Genomic DNA, 20,880 nt, shown 5'->3' on the forward strand with positions numbered 1-20,880 from the left:
TATATATATATATTTATTTTTTATCCTGAGGACAGCCACGGATGTCAGCACAAAACGACCTGACATTTCCCATACAAAAAAAAGCTTCTCAGAGCGACTGCATCCTTCTCTTATTTGGGTGAATTGACCCTTTAAGAGAGCGAGGGGCTGCATTAGACCGCGGTAGATGGATTTGCTCCGGACCCGTCTCGCAGACGGTCCCACGGTTACAGTAAGGATTGACGTAAACATGATGACTGATACTTCCCACCCCCTCACATTCCCTGTCACTACAAAAACAATTTCCATGGGAGCCGAATGTTTTTCTTTCTCCTGCTCTCTCTCTGGGGAGGACCAAACCGTGCCCCGTTCCAGTTGCTGCTGCTGGGGGTTTGGGTCGCTCTCCCACCCTGATCTTTATCCCAGCGACTTTTGGCAGCCCCAGTGTGCTCTCAAAGGCTTTCTTTAATTTGCTTTTGGGCAAATTAAAGTTGTAGTTGCTTTGTGGCTGGCTCGGGGTCCATTTACTCATGGGAACTGGTGGTTCCCAACCAACGCTGCCTTCTGTTTGGGATTTAATCAAAGAAGAAGCATGACTACTTCTGCACCCCCAATTTGCTGCCCCCAGACCTTAACAACATAAGTGAGCAATTTAGTTTTCAGCTTAGCTCGATTCAAACGATTAAAGACTGACTTTACACCCTGTACTTTTACACAGTTTATCAAGACTGCAGCATTTATCACAGTGCACATATCACCTCATTCTTTCTAAGTTTTTTTTGTTTCCATCCTATAAGAAATAAGCTGGATGAGAAGATCAACACTCACGTGTCTGTGGGCAAAAATATCAAGCAAATCTTAGTTTAGGTTAACTTGAAGGCTGATTCGCGGGGTTAGTATAACTCCATCTGCACAGAGATTTAACATTGAGGTTACATTTTATTTATTTTTTAACTTAAATTTTAAATAAAAACGAGGAAACAGTTATAAAGTGTTATGCAACAGCAGGGAGCAATTTGTCCAGGGATTGGGGGAGGATTTCCTTCAGTGTCTGCTTAGTTATTTTTATTTTTCCGGTGGGGATAAAAGTTCTTTCCATAATCTGATTTTTATCATTGCATCTTGAAACAGTCCACAGCACAAACAACAATCCCAAACTGACTTTCACTATCAGCGCTGGGAAAGTGAGATGACACTGCAGGAGGCCGGATGATCCAGATCCACGCTGTTCCAACTTTTCATGACGCTGCCAAGCACCGCTTAGAACAACAACTAGAATGAACGTAAAATTTTTAAAAATGATCCTTTATTTTTTTATCTATTTAAATTATTATTATTATATATTTTTTTTAATTTTGTTTACCTATTCTTTTAAACTACCATTAATGGAATAAAAACAGAGAAAATCAAAGACTCACAAAATTAAAAAAAATTAATTAAAAAACATCCCCAGGCCTTCCTGCTCAGTTCATGTTTCTACTTTCAGGTCATACAGAATAAAATAGTTAATTTTGTAAATTTGGGGATTTGTAGGTTCTCAGTTGTCCAGGTTGTGTGAGTCTTGAGCACAGGGAGGAGCGTCCCCATGGGGGTGGTCCTGAGGGTTGTTGACCCACTACTGATCATGTGAGCAAATTTGTGACAAAAGGCGTGGGTCATTACGAGCAGACGTTTCAGCTCTTGAGACTAAATGTCTTCACAAACTTAAAAAAGTCCATCTGGTCATTCTAAGAGTCAGAGAGGAGGATTATCCAGGGTATGTACAACAGGCTGTCGATTACAGCTTGCATTCTATAAGCCAGTGAGCTTGAGGTTTCATAGTCAAATTCACAATATGTGGTCGTTTCACCAGTCACTATGTTAACGACTGCAAAATCTTATAGGCTTTTTGTTAGGTCCATCTTTTGGAAGTAACCATGAGAAGACTAAAGGAAAGCTGCCAAAACTCACTTAATTATATATTGAATATGACCTGAAGTGAGTGATTGAGGCCATAAACTTAGTGTTTACAAAGGGCTGTTCTCTGATAGAACTAGAAGTCTTTTTCCAACCACACATTTCCCCCCTGGTGGTCATGAAAAAGAATGCAGTTTTAAGGCACTTTAGTGTTAGCATCACCTTTCAAACCTTCATAGTTTCAACTGTCTGTTTGCTAATCAACACACATCGCATTTGTTCACTTGGCTAGGGTTTTGCAATTTATGTATGAGGTTATTTTTAGGGCAGAGACCTTTTATCTCAGCTTCACTTTAATTACAATTTTTTTCTTTTTTTCAGTGCAACATTCAGACTTTGTAAATTTTTTGGAAAAAAGTGCCCTCCATGAACTTTCTCATTTGTTTTAAGAAGGCGACGTTTTTAATGCTTAATTATACAGAGAAATGACACAAAGAGGCGCCTCTTTTTCTGTTTTCTCGATTACAGAATGAAATCGTGTATAAATATTTTTTTCTTCATGGCTCCAGGACTGGCAGTTTGTGGTGAGCTCGAAGCACCACACAAATACCAGAGGGAGGGACACATTTTGTGCAGCCGCAGTCTCGGGCAGACAGATTTAACACCTAACATTTCCAGACGAGTCCAACAACCTCCACGCAAGCATAGCCCGGCAGCTGTTTATGTGAAACCCTGTAAAATGCACTCCCGCTCGGCGCTTCCTGCTTAGATAATCCTGTTTAAGTCCAATGAGGAAACTTGAAACTGCTGGAAAAATTACTTTTTAACAGTAGTCAAAAAAATGAGAAATGAGGTGGAGCTGCTGTCAAAAACATTTAAAGAGAGTGAGATTAAGACTGATGGAAAATACATGTGACAGACTGGGTGACAACATACTCACTGTGCTATAATTTTGGGCATGTTGCAGCTCCTCAGCTTGTAAAAACCTTTAATTGTCTGTGGTGTTGTAAAAAAAAAAAAACAGGAGGCCATGCTAATAAACTACTGAGTTGCATGACAGTAGAGCTTTATATTTGTTAAGGGGTGTAATAAAATTTAAAAAATCTTTTTTCCCAGCAAAGATAAAGTTAAATAAAAGTCACTCACCTCAGTCATGCACAGGTTGACAGATTTAAAACTTCCGTATGCAAAACAAAGAATTCAGATCCACGTTTGGAGCCGGTCACTTAGATAAGACTCCCATCTTCTCTCGGGCAGAAAAGCAGCAGCGAGAGGTCGTGGGTCACTCGGCATACGTGACAGCTGAGCAGACGCTGCTGGACTGAAGAGCGAGCAGCCCTCCACTGTGATTCACTCCCTCTCATCCCTCAGAGGGAGGAGGACCAGCCAGTAGTGGTCCACACTTGTGTTTTGGAGGAGGTCTTTCCTTTTCCTGAGAGAAGTGAAAGCCATGCATGCTTCACTGCCATCGAACTCCAAAATAAAAATTCCAAACTGCGCTGAAGTCTTTTATTTTAGCTATTCTATCCTCTCCAGGTATGACCCACACACTCCTGACCAGAGGGAGGTGATCTCTCTGTCCTGCTGGATGCCCAACACTGAGGTCTGTTCACAGTTAAAAGCCAGGAGGGTGGAACAGGAAATAGCTAGGTGGCAGCTGTGTAAAGTAAAGTGTGCATGTTAGTCCCCGTAGGGAAATAGTTCCTCTGCATTTAACCCATTCACCCAGTGAAGCAGTGGGCAGCCGCCAGTGCAGCGCCCGGGGAGCAGTGTGTAGGGACGGTACCTTGCTCAGGGGTACCTCAGGGTAGCTGTTCAGTGGAGTCGAACCCCCGACCTTCCGATCACGGGGCCACCACTCTACCTACTGAGCTATCCCTGCCCTGTCTGTGGGCATGGGGCCACGCTGCTGTGGGGGCTCCTGGATTAATTGAGCTCTTTGTGTTTTAATCTGAGCCTGGAGGGGAGTAAAAAGAGCTCAGAGTGAGGTTTGTGGAGCAGGAGAGGAGACCGATGAATAGATTGATACTTCATGGGGAAATCTGACTTGGACTTTACAAAGCTGGAGCTTTCCACACGACACCAGGAGATAAAAATTGTAAAACCTATCAAACAACCGAAACAGGAGATGCTCATAGTTGATTTGAGCTACACTGCAGTGTCACACAGCCGACACATTGTTAATATAACTGATCAAAAGAGCAAAATAGTTCTTAAACCAGTCCAGTTTGCACCTTTGAACTCAGTCCAGCAGCCCAGAACACCCAATCCACATTACATGCCAGGTTATTGTGCTTTAAGGAAACTATATGGTCACTAAGATTTTTGTAGGGCTGCACTTGAGTAATTGAATAACCATGGGACTGTGGTCGTCAATGTGTGAGTCAAAAATAATCTCCTCTGTCTTTTATTACATTTAAAAACTCATTTCACTTTCGCTGCTTGATTTTAGCAAAACCATACAGGCTTGGAGACCCTTGGAAACCACTGGTTGCTAGGGACAAATAAGGATTCCACAACTGGTTGGCAATTGATTGCCTACAGTTGTTAGGTCAAATGGAAATTCTCCTTGCGTCAGGTTGCTAGCAGTTTCATGGAAGACACCAACTCATCTGTAACCACTCACCAGCTACTTGCAGAGCAGCAGTGAAACTTGAAAAGGTGCGATGCAAACCAGAAATGGAGAACGTTAACCTTCAAAATAAAAGTAAAGCACTATTTTGCTCTGAAGGTCAAGTTTGTGTTGCACTTTTCCAAGTTTCATTACAACTCTGTGAATGTTTGCAGACAAGTTGGCATCTTCCATACAAACTACAGGCAACCACAGCAATCTACAAGCAACAAAACGCAATCACAGGCAGGTCTTTGGTTCAGCACCCTGTTGGCAACCATTTTCAAATCAACTAATACTCAAACACTGGTCTGGGGAATACACACATTTCTTCTTAGCGACTGGAGACTGCAAGGGGGTTGCCAACTGGTCTATAGGCCTGTGTGACTGAGAGCTTTGTCAAAAAGGTAAGTCTATATTTTTCCATTCAATTCAACTGAAGAAACTAAATTCATTTAAGTGAACTGAAGTGAACCTGACTCTGTGGCCTGCTGGGAGTGAATTTAAACCTCAGCCGAAGCCAAAATATGAATAATTCCACAGAACTGGATATGAGCGCATTCATCATTTTAACAGTATGTGCGACAGAAAATAACAAAAACCAACACAGCCCCCCTTTAATTTCTAAAAGTATGAGCATATAATTCTACAGACTGACTACAGCGATGAAAGCAGGGCTTGTCTTTCTTATTTATACTGGTGCTTTTTCCTGTAACACTAACCCAGACTCTTAAGTATTGCAAAAGACCTGTTTATGCGGTTGTAAAGTACTATTCTGAGTCTAGTGAGCGTTGATGTGGCACTCGCTGGTGTTTTTAGCACAGCAATAAGCGGTTATTATGTGGTTGCTGTCATTCAAACACTCAGGGTTGGTCAAGAGAAAAATATGTCCCTAAAATCACTCTGAGGCTAAAGCCCAAAACAATGATCCAACTGCTGAGGGACATTCCTGCGTGCATATTCCTCCTAATTTAATGCACTCAGTAACGGCTGGTGAACCTCCGCCCTTTTTGTCCACAGTGCGGGGTTTATCTGCTCCAGCTGCCTGTGTTATGTCAGGCCTGTCCTCTTCCTGATGCTGTGTAGGAATAACATAGCACTTTGCAAATTCCCCAGATTCCCGATCGCAACTGCGCACGGGTAGAACACCAAGCAAAACACTACCTTCCTTTCACCCGCCACGCTTGTCTCCACTGGCTAAAAAACAAGAGTGGATGTCAATGTCGTGACTGAGAGCGACTTGCTCGCTGATGCAGAGATGTTTGTGGAGCTGTGGAAACAGGTCGGCTTGTTTTTCCCCACCAGTGACTAATGTTTTCCTGCATACAGGCAGTGATTAACTTAGGGCTGTTTTTTTTAACACACAGAAAGATGGGCTTTGTGATGCTCACCATTTACCAGTAAATACACTGGCCCTCACACCACAACCGCATTCAGTGTCAGCTGCAATATGAGCCATTCAGTTCTCATAAAACTGAGCTGGAGCAGAGAGATTAACTTTGGGAATAATTTGGTAAGAAAAGACAAGTCCCTCAAAGTATTTTTACAACTAAATTAAAATGATAACGTACTGAAAGACAGACAAAAGAGATCTTTAATAATGCGATAGCACAAAAGTTAGGATAGTTAATTAAGTTGCTGGCTGGAGGGAGTTATTAGAGAGCGACACATCAAAAGGCCCAGAATGACAGTGAGGAGCTTAATAAGTTGAGTCATTTTGTTGTGGGGAGCAAACCACAACTGTGGGAGAAGTTAACTAATGCTTAAATCCCGCTAAAGGGAAACCTACTTAAAAAAAAGAAACATGGGCCAAAATAAACAAGCTGCAACCTCTGGCGGTGGAAAAATTGAGCCTCCAAAAGCGAGTCAAATCTCATAAGACCCCCAAGTTTAAATCTCGTCCTTTATAACAACAGTGTGGAGGTGACTTTTGTTTTTAGCTGATCCGTCTGGTGAGTAAAAAGCATGGCTGCTTACATTGACAGGTGTACCTCACTGGTGTTATAATAGCAAAAAATGTAGGTGTCCAGATTCTGCAAATGAGGTGTAGAAAATACTATAAAAATTAGGAGAAATGTATGATAAATGTATTTTTGCTATTTAGTACAAATATGAGGTGCAGCACCTCAAAAGGCACAAAAAGTGACTGCTTTAGGGTATTCTCTATGTTTAAGAGATAAGACTCTTCACTGTTTCTAAGTCAGCAAAGTATGAGAGAAGCTGTGGCGTTGTTTAAGTTAAACCCTTTGTGCAAAAGAGGATCTATCATTTAGTTGTTATAATTATATTGAAAAAGATTTCACGTTATTCTCAGATGGATTTTTTTTTAGCATTTTCATCATATCTCATTTAAAAATCCCCCTAAATAGTTTGTCTTTTTTTTTTATCTCAACCAAAGAGCTTCTTTGAGTTGATACAAGGATCGATTAATCCAAGAAATAATCCGCAATGTATTAAAAAGAATTGTTACAGTGTTTACATAGGGAAACAAATCAGTCTGTTGAGTTTTATTTTTAAACATTTAAAACATTTACTGATATCAGCCTTTCGAGTTTGTGATCCTTACAAGAAATCAAACCCAGATTGTGGCCTTTCATCCCAGGTTCCAAGCTGTTCAGTTTTTATAGCACTAAAGACAGCTTCCAGTATTTTACAATGAAAAGGAGGACTGTAACTATAGCTTACTGTACCTGAGATCTCTCTCCCTGTTCTTGACCCTGGAGTCACTTTGTGGGCCCTCAGGATGTAAACTATTGGTCTAGACTGGTGTTTGTCCTCTAATCTCTGAACCTTACACAAGCAGCGTCTTTTCCAAATGTAAAAAAAAAAAAAAAAAAAAAAAAGTCATTTTGTTTTCTTGGCAAACTCTTTCCTGCCTCCGCCTTCACTGCCGAAGTTCCGGACGCGGTGAATCTTGGCCAGCTGGCTCTCTATGGTCTTCATTATGTCCATATGGTCGGGGATGTGGACATAGCGGATGTTCCTGCCAGTGATGAATAGGTCCTGCAGCTGTGTGAGCTGACCCCGCCGGTCCCGGTACAACACGTCCTCTAGCCGTACGTTCATGAAGGCATCTACGTTGACCACGCGTCCACGTGCCGTGCTCTCGTTCCTCAGGTCCACCGTGGTCACCTCTCCCTGAAGGCCCTGCAGGAGGATCACCATGCTGTTCTCTGTGATCGTTCGCTCCCGAATAGAGTTCACCACCTCAACCGGCCCCATGCCGGATGGCTGAGACTCAGCTCCCTTGGGCTCCATAGTAACCTGCAGAAAAGCAGAAGATTGATAACTCTGGATTAGAGTCTGTGATGCAGTGTTGGTACCTGAGACGTGTTTCTGTGGTTTACCGATTCTGACCTTGAAACCAATAAAGCAAAAATTTGCAAAACCTTGCACACTTTGTGGACAGAATATTAGAATCAGAAAATGAGAAAACACAGGAACATGTCAAATAGAAAATGTCCTGCACAGCTTAAATGCGATTTATCTCATCTGTCACAAACCAATCCTGCATTTAATAAACGTCAGACGACTAAGAGGCTGTGGTCAAATCGTTAAAAAAAAGATTTCCCTCCCTCCATCTTTTCTTAATCACTTTTCTGACTGAAAATAAGGTAAAGGAAGAAGAATTTCTGAGGACTTAGGAAAAGAGCACCATGCCCAGACAATGTGACTGCATCAACGTTAGATCCTCTTAGGCTGTTAATGGGGCTCTACTGAAACTGCAATGTAGGGATCAAAAAAGGCTGTCTTAGATACTTTCTTACTGCGTTTTTTAATGGAGCTCACAAAAAACACACATAAAAAGAATGAAGTGAATTAAATGTTTCCAGTCTTATTTTCTTTATCTGCTGGAGAGATGATCCAATGTAACTCTGGAAACTGTTACAAGTTCTGAGCAAAAAACAAAATAATTTTATTCCACTGTCACTTATTAAAATCAGGGGATCAATACCAGCTGACCTGATGTAAAGTCAATTAATGGTAATCCTAATTGCCAAAACAACTCCTTCTTCTCCTCCTTTTTTCAGCAGCTCACTGAAGGTTGCTAATCCGCCTTCATCTCATCCTAACCCTAACGTCCTCTGTCACCACCAACCATCTGCATGTCCTCCTTCACTACATGAATCCTTTGAGGTCTTCATATTCAGCATCCTTTCTGCACATATCCAAACCACGCCAGCCTCCTCCTGCCTCACTGTCACATCAGCTTCTCATTCAGACACACGTAGTCTGTTTTGCATCTCGTGACTATCATATCCCGTAACCGCATTTTCTTTATTGGTCCAAAAAACACTTTCATATTTGGCTTTCAAAGTAACCCCCGTATATGCACATTACAGCCGAATATAAATGGTAATACAGAAGATATAGTGTCATATACTGCAGTGTCATCTTAGCTTTAACTAAACCTACAGAAAACATAAAAACACGTTTAAAATGACACTCAAATTTGTATCTGAAAGCACAAAGTTACTCTTCTCTGCTAGCTTTTCTTTTCTTTTAGCGTTTCCTTAGCTTTAGCAGCGACTAAATAAAGCTCCAAAATGCGTAAAACATGAGTGTAAATCAAAGCTTCTCCCTCCGCTGATGTCTGTAACATTTACCTGAATTATTTAAACACAGGTTTCATGTAGAAGCGAAACACCGACCTGCTGAAACCTCTCAAAACATCTCAACACGTTCGTTTTCCCGCAGAAACCCGACAGAGGAGCAGCGACGTGATGACGTTTCACCGTCGTCCTTGCGTCAACCGTTTAAAAAAATAAAAACTTTATTCATAACCAGCTTTAATACAATACAATCCAGGACATAAATGAGGAACCCGAGAACAGGATGTCATCACAGCAACATTATTTTTCACATATATGCTGGATTTCAAAGCTGCAAAGTATATATTAAGATTAATAAATTTGCTCTCTGGAGTGTAAAATTTTATTAATTAAGCAAAATTCTACTGACAGATTTAGAACATCATAAAACACCCAATATAAAACCACACAAAAGAAATACATTAAAAATGTTAATCTTATATGTGTTTAAATTGGTGTTTTTGTTTGTTTTGTTTTTGTATAAATTCAAGTTATACATAAAATCTTCTAAACTACTTAAAGGAAATAAACCAGAAAAATCATACGATATTCTAAACTGTTTTTCCCACCATTGCCATTGTGTTGTATGCATGTATGACTCTTTTATTTAATAGTACACCTTGTTGAAAGGATGATGCTAAATGATCTTATGCCTACATGAACGTTTATACTCACTGCTCTGTTCCCTTTTGTACCTTATTGGATTCATACAGTACTAGTTGTCATATTTAAAATATAAGTATTAAAATTAATTAATTAATTGATTAAAAGCCGAATAAACAAAGAGCAAAGGCTCCGAATCAAAGAAACCTTCATGAGATTGTTCTTTTCTTACAAAGCCAAGACAACAGCACCCCCTACAGGTTGCTGCTGCAGAAACGAAATCGTCTCAATGAACATTTATTTTCATTATCCAAATATTAGTTTATAGCTTATTTAAATTAGTACGTGTCCAATTAGATGTCGTATTTAAAAATATGATCAATCCTTTTCATTTAATTTCTTCCCTGCCTCACAGCAACATTTGCAACTCATTTTGTTTTACAGCATGTAAACACGAGCCAGCCTAATCATGTAAATATAAATAAATACTTTTATTTAACATTAAATTGTTAAAAAGAAAATGAAACCTCAAACACAGCAGGTGTTACCGTTTAACATCCAAGTCAGTTCAGCTGCAATTTAAACATAGAAAATAGTTTCTGTCTATTGTAACTGTGTTATAATGTTGAGTTCTTGCATCTGTTTCACTGAATACTGCATATTTCAGATTAAAGTTCACAGTGGAGATTAACCATCCGATCATCAAACAACCACAGACTGGATAAATGAGTCAGAGGTCGTCCATCATGGCCAGGAGCTCTTCTCCCTTGTTGTTGCTGGGTTTTTCGGGTTTCTCTTCTTCTTCTTCTTCTTCAAACTGTCCGGCGATGCGAGCCAACTCCGATGCCGCCTGCTCATCCTGAACCAAAAACTTGGATTAAGTTCATCACAGATGTTTTAAGAGAGACATGGCAGTCATAACAACAGTCCAGAGTGTAGCCAGACACTCACACTAACACACTTTTTTGCCAGATTTTCTGTTTATATTGTTAGGTTTGTTCACGTGCTCAGCAGTTGCCTTTTTTTTTTAAGTCAAACTAAACTGTTTTCTTGACTGTGGTTTAGTTTTAGTTCACTGAAATACTCCAGAAGAGTCTGCATGATCATACCTGCATTGCTTGAATATTTATCACTCCATACAAGGACTCCTCAGCACTAGCTGATGCTCCTCTGTGAAACAAGATAAAAAGGCCTTGATGAGGAAATTTATGTTAATGTAACAACAGGGAATTAAAATAGAAAAGAAGAACACCCACGCTTCCGCCTCCTCTTTGTCTGTGTTGAACAGGTTGATTCGAAAACCCGATTCGTCTTTGGGCTTGTTCTCCGTCTTCATGCTGCCCATCAGACGAGCCAGCAGGTTCAGCTCCTCCTTCGCCAGCGGGTTGGGAGAGCCGTCTGCCTGCAGCACGATGGAGGTGCAGAGGCAGGTTATAACAGAGCTGTGAAAATAGTATTTGCCCCTTTTCTGATCTTTTTCTATTTATTATACTTATATGTTTCAGGTCATCAAACAAATTCTAATAATAAAGAAAGAGAACCAGACTAAATACAAGATGCAGTTTTTAAATTATATAATTTATTAATGGAAAAACGTTCTCCAATGCTACCTGGCCCTCTGAAAACTCCCCCTAAACCCAATAACTGGTTGCATCGCTGCTGGCAGCAAGAACTACAATCAAGCGTTTTATTGAAAATGAGTCTTTCACATCCCTGTGGAGGAATTTTGGCCCAATCTTCCTTACAGAGATGTTTTTAATTCAGCCAAACTGGAGGGTTTTTAAGAAAGAACAGCCTGTTTAAGGTTCAGGGCAAGAAATGATAGCTGGAGATTCTCCTTCAGGTTTTTTTTTAGTAGAAATCAGAATTCATGGTTCCACTAGTTTTGGCAAATCATCCAGCAAACCTGCGTCAGACCATCACGCTGCCACCACCATGTCTGACTGTTGGCATGATGTTCCTTTTAATAAAATGCTGTTAGTTTTACACCAGATGTAACGGCATGCAAAGCTTAAAAAGATTCCAGCTTCTTTCTCATTATCAAGATGTTTTTGGCAAATGTGAGATGAGCCTGCGTATTCTTTTTGGTCAGTGGTGTTTTTCTCTCATGGATGCCACTTTGGTCCACTCTGAAACAAGTGAGCCCTGCAGTTCTTTAGATGTTGTTCTGGAGTCTTTTGCAACTAATGCGCTCCTGGGAAGCTTCACAACTGTTCCAAGTTTTCTCTATTTGTGGATAATGGTTCAGGAAAGGGAGGGGTGCAGTGGCAGCACAAGAGTTACTACAAGTTTTCAAACATTATTAATGTTAATATTGACTAATTAAACATTACACTGTCTAACCAGCCGTTTAATGTTGATATGGTGATAATATAAGCAGACACAAACATTCACAGTTACTGAGAAACACTATTATTATTATTTCATTAATCTGATTACCATCTTCTCTTTGTACAGCAGTAGCACTGGGGTGTGGTTTTCTGGCTCAGCTGTAGAAGCCAGGAAACCACAGTAGTGTGGTTTGGGCACACCTGTCTTACACACCCAATCAAGCTCTTCTCTTATAGAAGGTGTGAGGCTGTAGAGAGACACACAATGATGAGCCTACAGCAGTGAGATGTTTTGAACAGCGGGGCAAGTGAGGTGAGTTTAAGTGTATATGCAAAAAGTGTGTCAATAAAGAGCTGCGTGTGCAAACCACAGGGAACGGGCCACTGCCATAACAGCATTAACGGCTTTTACTATGCATCAATGTCCAGGCAAGCAGGAATTTCTGGGGCTAATATACGAAGCCAACACAGAAGTACAAAACAAACTAAAGTTCCTTGAGTGGCCACTTGAGGCAAGCTGCAAAAATGAGTGAATCCCCGCAGACCTCCATTAAAAAATATCCAAATTTACAGCATTTAAATGCATGTTCACAGCCTGGTATAAAAAGTGATTTGGAGGCACATGGACAGTTTCCCACTCTATAACAAATGTATGTTGGGTTCCTTTGGCGTAAGAAATATCTAAAAATATGTTAATATATCAAGCATATGTCTGGTTTTTTGGGTTTATTGCTGCAGCTAGATAACCTTAGCTAACTCGGTGCCCTACCATCTGATTCAAAAATTGTCACTTCTGGCTCCAGACAAACTAGGAAGCATCAAGTTAGTGGAGTGAGTGTGAAAGTGGTGCAACCGCGTAGTGGATATTTTTTTCAGCACACTTTGAGCCCCTTGGTGCCACCTGAGCATCCTTTAAACACCACTATAGGAAAAAAGCTCCATATGATATGATTTGCTATTATTGCTTAAACATAATTTCATGGTTTCACAACAGCAAGAGCTCAGGTGTAGTTCAGGACAATATTAAGTTATATATATATATATACATATATATATCACCAACCATAACTGTAAAATGAAATCTGTGACCTCCCTGACATGTTATTACCTTTACAGAGGGAGCCCTGGACGTGTGTGTCTCCTCTGGATGATCCACAGTGTACCTTTAAGTCATGAAACGCAGCAGTGTCACCCACAGGTTCAGTGTGTGTGTTCATCATGTAGTGTCCAGCAGCATATTTACATACATGTTCATGCCCAGTCTGATCACTCTGTTTCCATGCAGCTCGAAAGACCCCTCTCTGATGGAGCTGGTGTAACTCCCTCCAGAGCGGAACTCCCTTCGTCTCACTTCTCTGCCGCGACAGTCAAATATCCTTTGAAAACAGGAAACAGATGGCGACACTCTGGATTGTGGACACATTTTTTTTTTAAAGAAAATTGAAAGTTGGGATTGGTCAGCCTTTTGGCGGTGACTTCAGAGTTGCATCAGACCACCAGGCCACAGAGTGGCCACATCTAGTGGCGTTAATGAAGTGGCAGATGTTAAATCAGGCTCAGTGTATAAACATTGACGGTAGAAATTAATTCTGCTTATAATGTCTAAACTTGAATTAGAAGCAAATATGTGATAAAGACACTGAGAATCTGACAAAGAATGGCAGACTCATTAATGACAGACATTAATAAAGTACTCGCATGTGTATTAGTTTGCATGAATGATGCTTACAGCACATGCTTTTAATCAGCACTTATGTAAAAATATCACATTGTAGAAGTAAAGGGATACGTGGTACAGAGGCAGGAGGTGCTTTTCTGATTCAACAAAGACAAACAAAGGTTAAATTTAGGTCTTTTCTGTGCTTGTTTTTCATTGTAAACAAAATAATCCAAAGAAATTAGTGAAAGACTGATGAAATGACTGCTTTGAAGTCTTTTGATATGGTCACTTTGGCACACTTAAGACACATATGGGCCAAAGCACAGATCTGATACCGTTGTGGATGTTGTGGATATATTTGAAACAGGCAGTATGTGCAAAAATCCCCCCAGAAATCTTACAACTGAAGAATGCATGTATACAAAATGTATTTCTGCTTAAAGGGGGCACGTCTGAGCGCTTACTATCAGGGGAAGGATAAATGCGCATAGCTGACCTTTATTACTTTGCATAAAATGCTCTATTACATTGACAGTGACAGATATGACTGAGGACATATTTTTGATTTACATTTATGGATTCCTTGACATTCATTTCAAAACTATATGTAAACCATCTGCACACACTGTAACCTACATACCTAATAAGCCCAGGAACATCAGTCCCATGAGGCACTGGGCCTGACGTCGTCAGGGCGAACCGTCCGTTGGGATTTTGGATCTGATCTTTTAGGAAAAGTGATACCTTAGAAAAAGAGAGAGCATTAATTGAAAGCAGAAAAATGAAATGTTTAATTTGATATTAATATGTTTGAGGAGGATGGGATTTCAAGCAGGGGACTCACACGAACGTGCATGTCTTGGAAAAATGTGAGGAGAGTCTGTCTGAGAAGCTGGAGTTCACCCTCTGATAAAGACGAGTATGCCTACATCAAAGAGAGACGATGGCTGCAGAGGATGCTTGCACCTTATAAATACAAGGTTTATATAACTTCAGTTATCTGAGTCATACCTCAATGATTTTCCTGTGTGTCTCATCGACTTGGTTCACGGCCATGGGAGTGTCTTTCACGAATTCCCTGATGGTGTCCATGTGATTGTATGAGATGAGCAGCAGGTCTTTTGGCCGCAGACAAAGGAAGACTTGATATTTGAAAGCCATGACCATTAGCTCATAAAGCTACAAGAACAAAAACACAAATCTACACCTTAAAAAATTAACAGAGCTGTAAAATGTTTACATTTTTTGTCATGTTATGTATTAATAAGATACCAGAACAATCTGACAATCAATTATCAATCAATATCTGTAAGAAAGCAATTTGTGTAGGACTTTCCGTGAGGTTAATGCACTTCAAACTGCTTCACATGACTAATATGACAGAGAAAGATGCAATTAAGACAATAACATTAAAAGCTAATAATAATAACAAAGAAATTATAAGACAAATCAAGAAAGTAACAAGTAAAAAATCATCTGACCCTCAATAAAAATTAAGAACTCTCAGAAACAAATAATACAATTATAAAATATATGTTGAGTTACAGTCCTGTGAGAAACTAACTACAACCCACAATTCATTTGCTCGTTGAACTACCTTTAGAAGTAATAAGTAGTAACTGCTTGACTTCATCAGTCTCTCACATCGTTGTGGAGAAGTTTCAGCCCACTCTACTTTACAGTGTTGCTTCAGCTCAGTAAGGATTGTGGGAATTTGCTTGTGCACAGCAGTTCAGTCACCTGAGATTTAGACTTTGACTGGACCACTGCAACATTTTGATTCTTTTCTTTTGCAGATTTGCTGCTGTTCTTGGAATCATCGTTCTGTTTTATGACCAAATTTCAGCCAAGCTTTAGCTAATGGACAGATAGCTTCACATTTTACTCTAGAATACTTTGGTATACACAGAAGTTTGTGTTTGACTCGATGACTGCAAGCTGTCCAGGTCAAGCCCAAACGATTACCCGTCCACCACCGTGCTTAACAGTTGATGTCAGGTGTTTTGCTGGTATGCTGCATTTGGCTTTCCCCAAATGTGGTGCTGTGGATTTTACCGAAACATCTCCACTTTGGCCTCATTCGTACACAGGACACTTTCCATCTTGTGGTTTATTCAGATACAGCTTTGCAAACCTGTGCTCTGCTGCCATGAATGATTTATAGAGAAGACGCTTTGTTTTGGCAACTCTTCTACAAACCACTTGTTCAGTCTTTTTCTAGTTGTGCTGTCATGAACTTTAAAATTTAACATGCCAATTGTTGCCTGTAAAGTCTGAGATGTAGCTCCTGGGTTTTCTGCACAGTCTGACTTCTGAGTGAATTTTCTAGGACATCTCATCCTGAGAAGATTGTGGCATTGTGTTAACACACACCTGAATGGTCCTGACCTGCAAAATGTTGTTTTCCAAAAGCATTTTGTTAGACTTGACAAGTGGACATACTTGCTCACATTAAGTTTATGAAATGCATTTGATTAGCAGCACCTGGCTGCTACATACAGTATTCCCTATGGAAGCAGGAAGGTTTTACAGGACTGCTTTCTTTTTCACATGACTATAAGTCCCTAATGACTCGGGATGTGCATAAAATCATTGCTCCATTAAGTAAAGTAAATTTTATGGGTGCAGGTTTGACAGTCCTGCATTATAGGGAGAGGTAATGAGTAAACTGTGGAAGCTTATTTCCAAACTTCAAGGACTGAGTCATAGGTTTGAGATCAATGAATCGACTCTGTTTTTCCTGGTATTTTTTCCAGTAAAGGGAAAAACTTTCATTGTGAACAAGGGGAAGATTTTTACTTTAAAAAGTTTTTCAGTTCACTTGCTGTTTATAATCTAGTGCTCCTGTTCCTACCCTGTCCATGCTGGCCGGGTTCAGTCTCATGATGGAGGCGTGCGCTAACCGAGTTAGCACCGTTTTCAATGTCCTGTGAGAATACAGCTGCTGAGGTTTGAGAAGTTCATCCATGAAGGCTTTACTGAACATGGTCCCAACGATGTCATTCATGACTGTGAAATGGAGAAGCAGCCAAACAGAAAGGTGGAGAATTTTGCTTTTGAATTGAAGCTACTTCTTTCTTAGTGCGGTCGATAAACACAGAGGTCATGAAAAAGGAAAAAAATGGTAAATTTTTTTTTAAAAAAAAATTGTTGTTTACCATTGTTTTATGCATTTTTTTTTTCATTTATACAACTCCAAATATATATGGGAGACAGTCTAAATAAACTCACTGGCCACTTTGTTAAGTACACCTATTCAAATGAAGCTTAAGTATAAGTCCCTAAGGACCCCAAAGCGCTTTACACTACATTCAGTCATCCACCCATTCACACACTAGTGATGGCAAGCTACATTGTAGCCACAGCTGGCCTGGGGCGCACTGACGGAGGCGAGGCTGCCGGACACTGGTGCCACTGGGAGCTCTGACCACTACCAGGAGGCAACGGGTGAAGTGTCTTGCCCAAGGACACAATGACCGAGACTGACTTAGCTGGGGCTCGAACCGGCAACCTTCCGATGACAAGACGAACTGCCAACTCTTGAGTCACGATCGCCCCTTATGCGCATAGATTGATCCTTGTGTCTAAGGTTCAGGTATACCAATCTCTTTTTATGGCTGCTTCCAGCTTTGTGCCATGTCTCAAAGCTAAAATCATGCCGTACTTCACTTACTCAAATAGCCTCCACAGTCACCAGATCTCAATCAGATAGGGCACCTTTGGGATGTGGTGCAATGGCAGAGTCATATCGTGGATGCACAGCTGACAACTCTGCAGCTACTGTGTGATGCTATCATGTCAATATGGATGAGAATCTCCGAGGAATGTTTCCAGCACTTTGCTGAACCTGTGCCACAAAGAATTAACACAGTTCTGAAGACCAGAGTGCAAAAGTGTACCAAATAAAGTGGCTGGTGCACTGTATTTAAACAAATTTGTGGTAGGTGTCTAGCTACTTGTCTGGCTCTGTGTGACAATTTCACATGTGTTTTCAAGAAAATTATATACTTTCTGACTTGTTAAGAGAGCTCAGAGATGCTGGAGGAGCTGACTAAAGAACATTACGCTCAAGTAATACCTCTTTTCCTGTCATTTTCTGACCACACTCCTGCAGCCATGTTGGGTTTCCAACAAAAGAAGAAAGAAAAAGAAGGAAAGCAGATTTGTAATTTGGGTAGTTATGCATCTGACATAAGAAAAGCACTTTTTTTTAGTTTATAAATTGGCATCAGACTGCTACAGCTTGACACAAACTGGGAAGATACATCTACAAAGATGTCAGCTGCCTCTACCTTTCTCTGAATTGTCCTCTGAGGTGTTGTGAGCTCGCAGGCGTTGGTCCAGTATGTAAAGCATCTCTCCACCCAGATTAATGAAAACCAGGGGGAGAGTTCTCATAGACATCTTGCAAAGTCAAAAGAAAAGGAGGATTAGCTCCTTAGCACAAAGCTGTCGCAGAGGTAGGCGTCAGAAGGAGAAAAATCCTTTGCAGCTGAAAACCACTCTTCTCATTTCCACCCAGTTAACTGATTGTTCCTCTTGTGGATTGCCACTGTTAAGTGAAATGTTCATGCTAGGTCTTATCTGATCATTCTTCTGCTCACTAAGATGTAACAGGTGGCCAACAAGAGGATAAGGAGTGTACAGACAGAAGCTTATTGGACAGGATAAGGATGACGTTACAGCACATTACAACCAAACACAGAAGGTAAATGGGTATGCCATGTGCAAGATTAAACAGACTAACTAACTAACCCTTTATAAGCAGGTTACATTTAAAGGGCTATTCAGTGAACCAAAGTCCAAAAGTGCTAAAAGAACATATGTGTACGTGTAATTGTTAAATTTTATTCTACACTCTCCTGTGGAGACTTTCCACCAGATCTTTTAACCTTCCAGCTTGGATTTGCTCCCATTCAACCAAGAGAATGAGTGCGGTTGGCAACTAATGCTGAGAGATGAGGCCTCTCTTCATTGCAAAGCTCTCAAAACCTCATGTAGACAAGTCTCCCCCAGCACCAAACATGGAAACAAAACATGTTTGTAAACAGTAATGATAAAGCTTTACCAGTCTTTAATGGTATCTTTTTACCTCATCATTTAGGTGTGTAGCATAGTCAGCTTAGCATGATAACTAGCCTTAGCTAGCTTAGCGTATTTGATCTGGGACATCTTGTACATTCCTTGTACAAAAATCTATTCCCCCCCATTATTTCTTTATATTTTACTTCAAGTGAGCCACAGTTTCTTGTAATTTTTTTAAAGAAGTCTTGAGAAATAGTTCTCCTGACTTTCTGAAGCTTTTCTTTTGGACATTGGCTGTTTTTTTTACTCATTTTTATACCCACGGTGCACTTATGTGTATCTGCACTGACCACAAGCTGAAGTGGAAGACCAACACATAGGTTGTGTACAAAAAGGAGATGAGCAGGCTCTATTTCCACAGTATTCTGAGTTTTATTCACATTCTGAGGCAGATGATTCATCCACAAAAGCATCGTGCTCTATACTCCTCCTGCTGCTCATCACTAATACATCCAAAAGAGTAACACAAGAATTTCTCTCCTTCCCTCTCCTACACTACTCTAAATAAAAGATAAGAGAGCAGAAACATGCAAATCAAAGTTTATCTTCATGTTCACTTTACCAGCAGCTCACTTAAGTGCACACCATTGTCTATTGTTACAGTCATGTCTGCAGCTAACAGCTTTTTAAATTTTTGTGAATTATTTCCTTGCTGAAACAATCATTTAAACACATTTTGGAAAGAAATTTGGAACTCAACTGACAAGCCTAAAACCTTATTATGGAGTTCTATCATTTCCTCTGGTTTTTCTCTATGTAAGTAAAACATAAAATTATAAATTGTGCTGTGTTTTTAATAGTTCAAACTAGTGTTACTTTTAAGACTAATTTGTTGTGATTGCAAAAACATATATAAATAGCAAATATTGCTAATATGCCTTAGTTTGGGGGGGGGGGGGTTCTGAATGAAAAAGAATTAACAGAGTAAAAATGTCTTCCTCTCATCAGAATAACCTGCTCAAGTTCACAGTCAGCTTTCAATGAAAACCCAGTCCTGAGTCAAAGCTCTTATAACCGGGAGTGGATGAAGTCTATACCTGAAGAGACCCCACTATCTGCTATCGCTATCCCTGGAACACATGAAAGCTTAACATTGTACAAAGGAATATTTGCAAGTTATTTGCAAAGTCAAGTTTGGAATTTGAAAGACCAACTTAATGTAGGAGTACGATATTTTGACTTGCATTCTAGAAATTGGATTCCTAAAAAAACCATTTATGTTGGGGATAGTCACTGGTTGATTGGGAAAGAAATTCCCTTAGGTGAAGTTCTTAGAGATATTCTTGATTTTTTAGAAAACCACAGGAATGAGACTGTGATTCTAAAAGTGACATTCCATAAGTTAGTTTTTCATAATAATAAGGATGCTGAAGACTTGATGAAGACAATAATTGACAAGTTCCGAAGTAAAATATGGACAAATACACTAGCACCAAAAATGAAGGATGCAAGGGGTAAGATTGTTTTTCTCAAGACTGATGTGTTTCGAGCTGGAACAGAAAGCCATGACTCACATTTCTTTGAACATAATAGGCTCACAAATGTGGAAAAAAAAATAAAGAATATCAAGTCAAACCTCTGTGAACGTCACATTATGGTGACCGGCGCGTCAGCATCAACTACTGAGAAACCAATAAAACTGGCTCAAAAAGTTAACGAACAGCTTTACAACTTTCTGAAGCAACACAGAACCAGTTCAGAAAATCATGGTTGCTTAGGTGTCATAAGTATGGACTTCCCCAGTGCTGAAGTTATTAAAATAATCACTGAGCTCAAACCATGTAAATGTGGACACGGAGATGGAACAGGACAGTCTGGAAAGGAGGGACCAGCATCTGTACCAACAACTAAACTGACAACGTCACCTGTAGCCACAACTTCACCTGAACCAACAACTAGAATAATAATCATACCCAGACCTTCACCCGAACCAACATCAGCAACTACAACTTCACCTGAACCCACAACTTCACCTGAACCCACAACTAGAATAATAATCATACCCAGACCTTCACCTGAACCAACACCAGGACCTACAATTTCACCTGAACCATCAACTTCACCTGAACCCACCGCTTCACCTGAACCATCAACTTCACCTGAAGCAACAGCTTCACCTGAACC

The 20,880-nt window shown here is 40.2% G+C and overlaps 3 protein-coding genes across 6 annotated transcripts in view; all 3 read right to left on the minus strand.

Moving 5' to 3' along the window:
* Positions 1-3,518, minus strand: part of eva1bb (eva-1 homolog Bb (C. elegans)) — an 11,390-nt gene extending 7,872 nt beyond the window's left edge. The window contains exons 1-2 of one of the 3 annotated variants that reach the window (XM_005938739.3): positions 3,022-3,518; positions 2,816-2,871 (exon numbers count right to left, since the gene is read on the minus strand). The gene's annotated coding sequence lies outside the window, so the exon portion shown is untranslated. Of the gene's footprint in view, positions 1-807; positions 1,272-2,815; positions 2,872-3,021 lie in introns of those variants that run through there. The other 2 variants (XM_005938738.3, XM_005938737.3) reach the window with 2 other exon arrangements.
* Positions 3,519-3,768: 250 nt separating this feature from the next.
* On the minus strand, positions 3,769-9,242 carry lsm10 (LSM10, U7 small nuclear RNA associated). 2 transcript variants are annotated; one of them, XM_014338888.2, is made up of 2 exons: positions 9,139-9,242; positions 3,769-7,750 (listed from the first exon to the last, which is right to left on the minus strand). In XM_014338888.2, exon 2 carries the CDS (start codon positions 7,742-7,744, stop codon positions 7,331-7,333), a length of 414 nt encoding a protein of 137 aa, XP_014194374.1. In that variant the 5' UTR covers positions 7,745-7,750; positions 9,139-9,242; the 3' UTR covers positions 3,769-7,330. The 2 variants fall into 2 exon arrangements, with proteins under 2 accessions (XP_014194374.1, XP_014194373.1); XM_014338887.2 differs by having other exon boundaries at positions 9,094-9,225.
* Positions 9,243-9,298: 56 nt separating this feature from the next.
* oscp1a (organic solute carrier partner 1a) lies at positions 9,299-18,435 on the minus strand. Its single transcript, XM_005938734.3, has 11 exons — positions 17,964-18,435; positions 17,750-17,779; positions 16,526-16,680; positions 14,683-14,850; positions 14,516-14,596; positions 14,312-14,415; positions 13,259-13,387; positions 13,120-13,174; positions 10,938-11,083; positions 10,791-10,851; positions 9,299-10,540 (listed from the first exon to the last, which is right to left on the minus strand). Exons 1-11 carry the CDS (start codon positions 18,073-18,075, stop codon positions 10,412-10,414), a joined length of 1,170 nt encoding a protein of 389 aa, XP_005938796.1. The 5' UTR covers positions 18,076-18,435; the 3' UTR covers positions 9,299-10,411.
* Between the last annotated feature and the right edge of the window lie 2,445 nt (positions 18,436-20,880).

The sequence above is a fragment of the Haplochromis burtoni genome, unplaced genomic scaffold (assembly GCF_018398535.1).
Source record: "Haplochromis burtoni strain Fernald_Lab_line unplaced genomic scaffold, NCSU_Asbu1 Contig_149, whole genome shotgun sequence".
Classification (NCBI taxonomy): Eukaryota; Metazoa; Chordata; class Actinopteri; order Cichliformes; family Cichlidae; genus Haplochromis; species Haplochromis burtoni.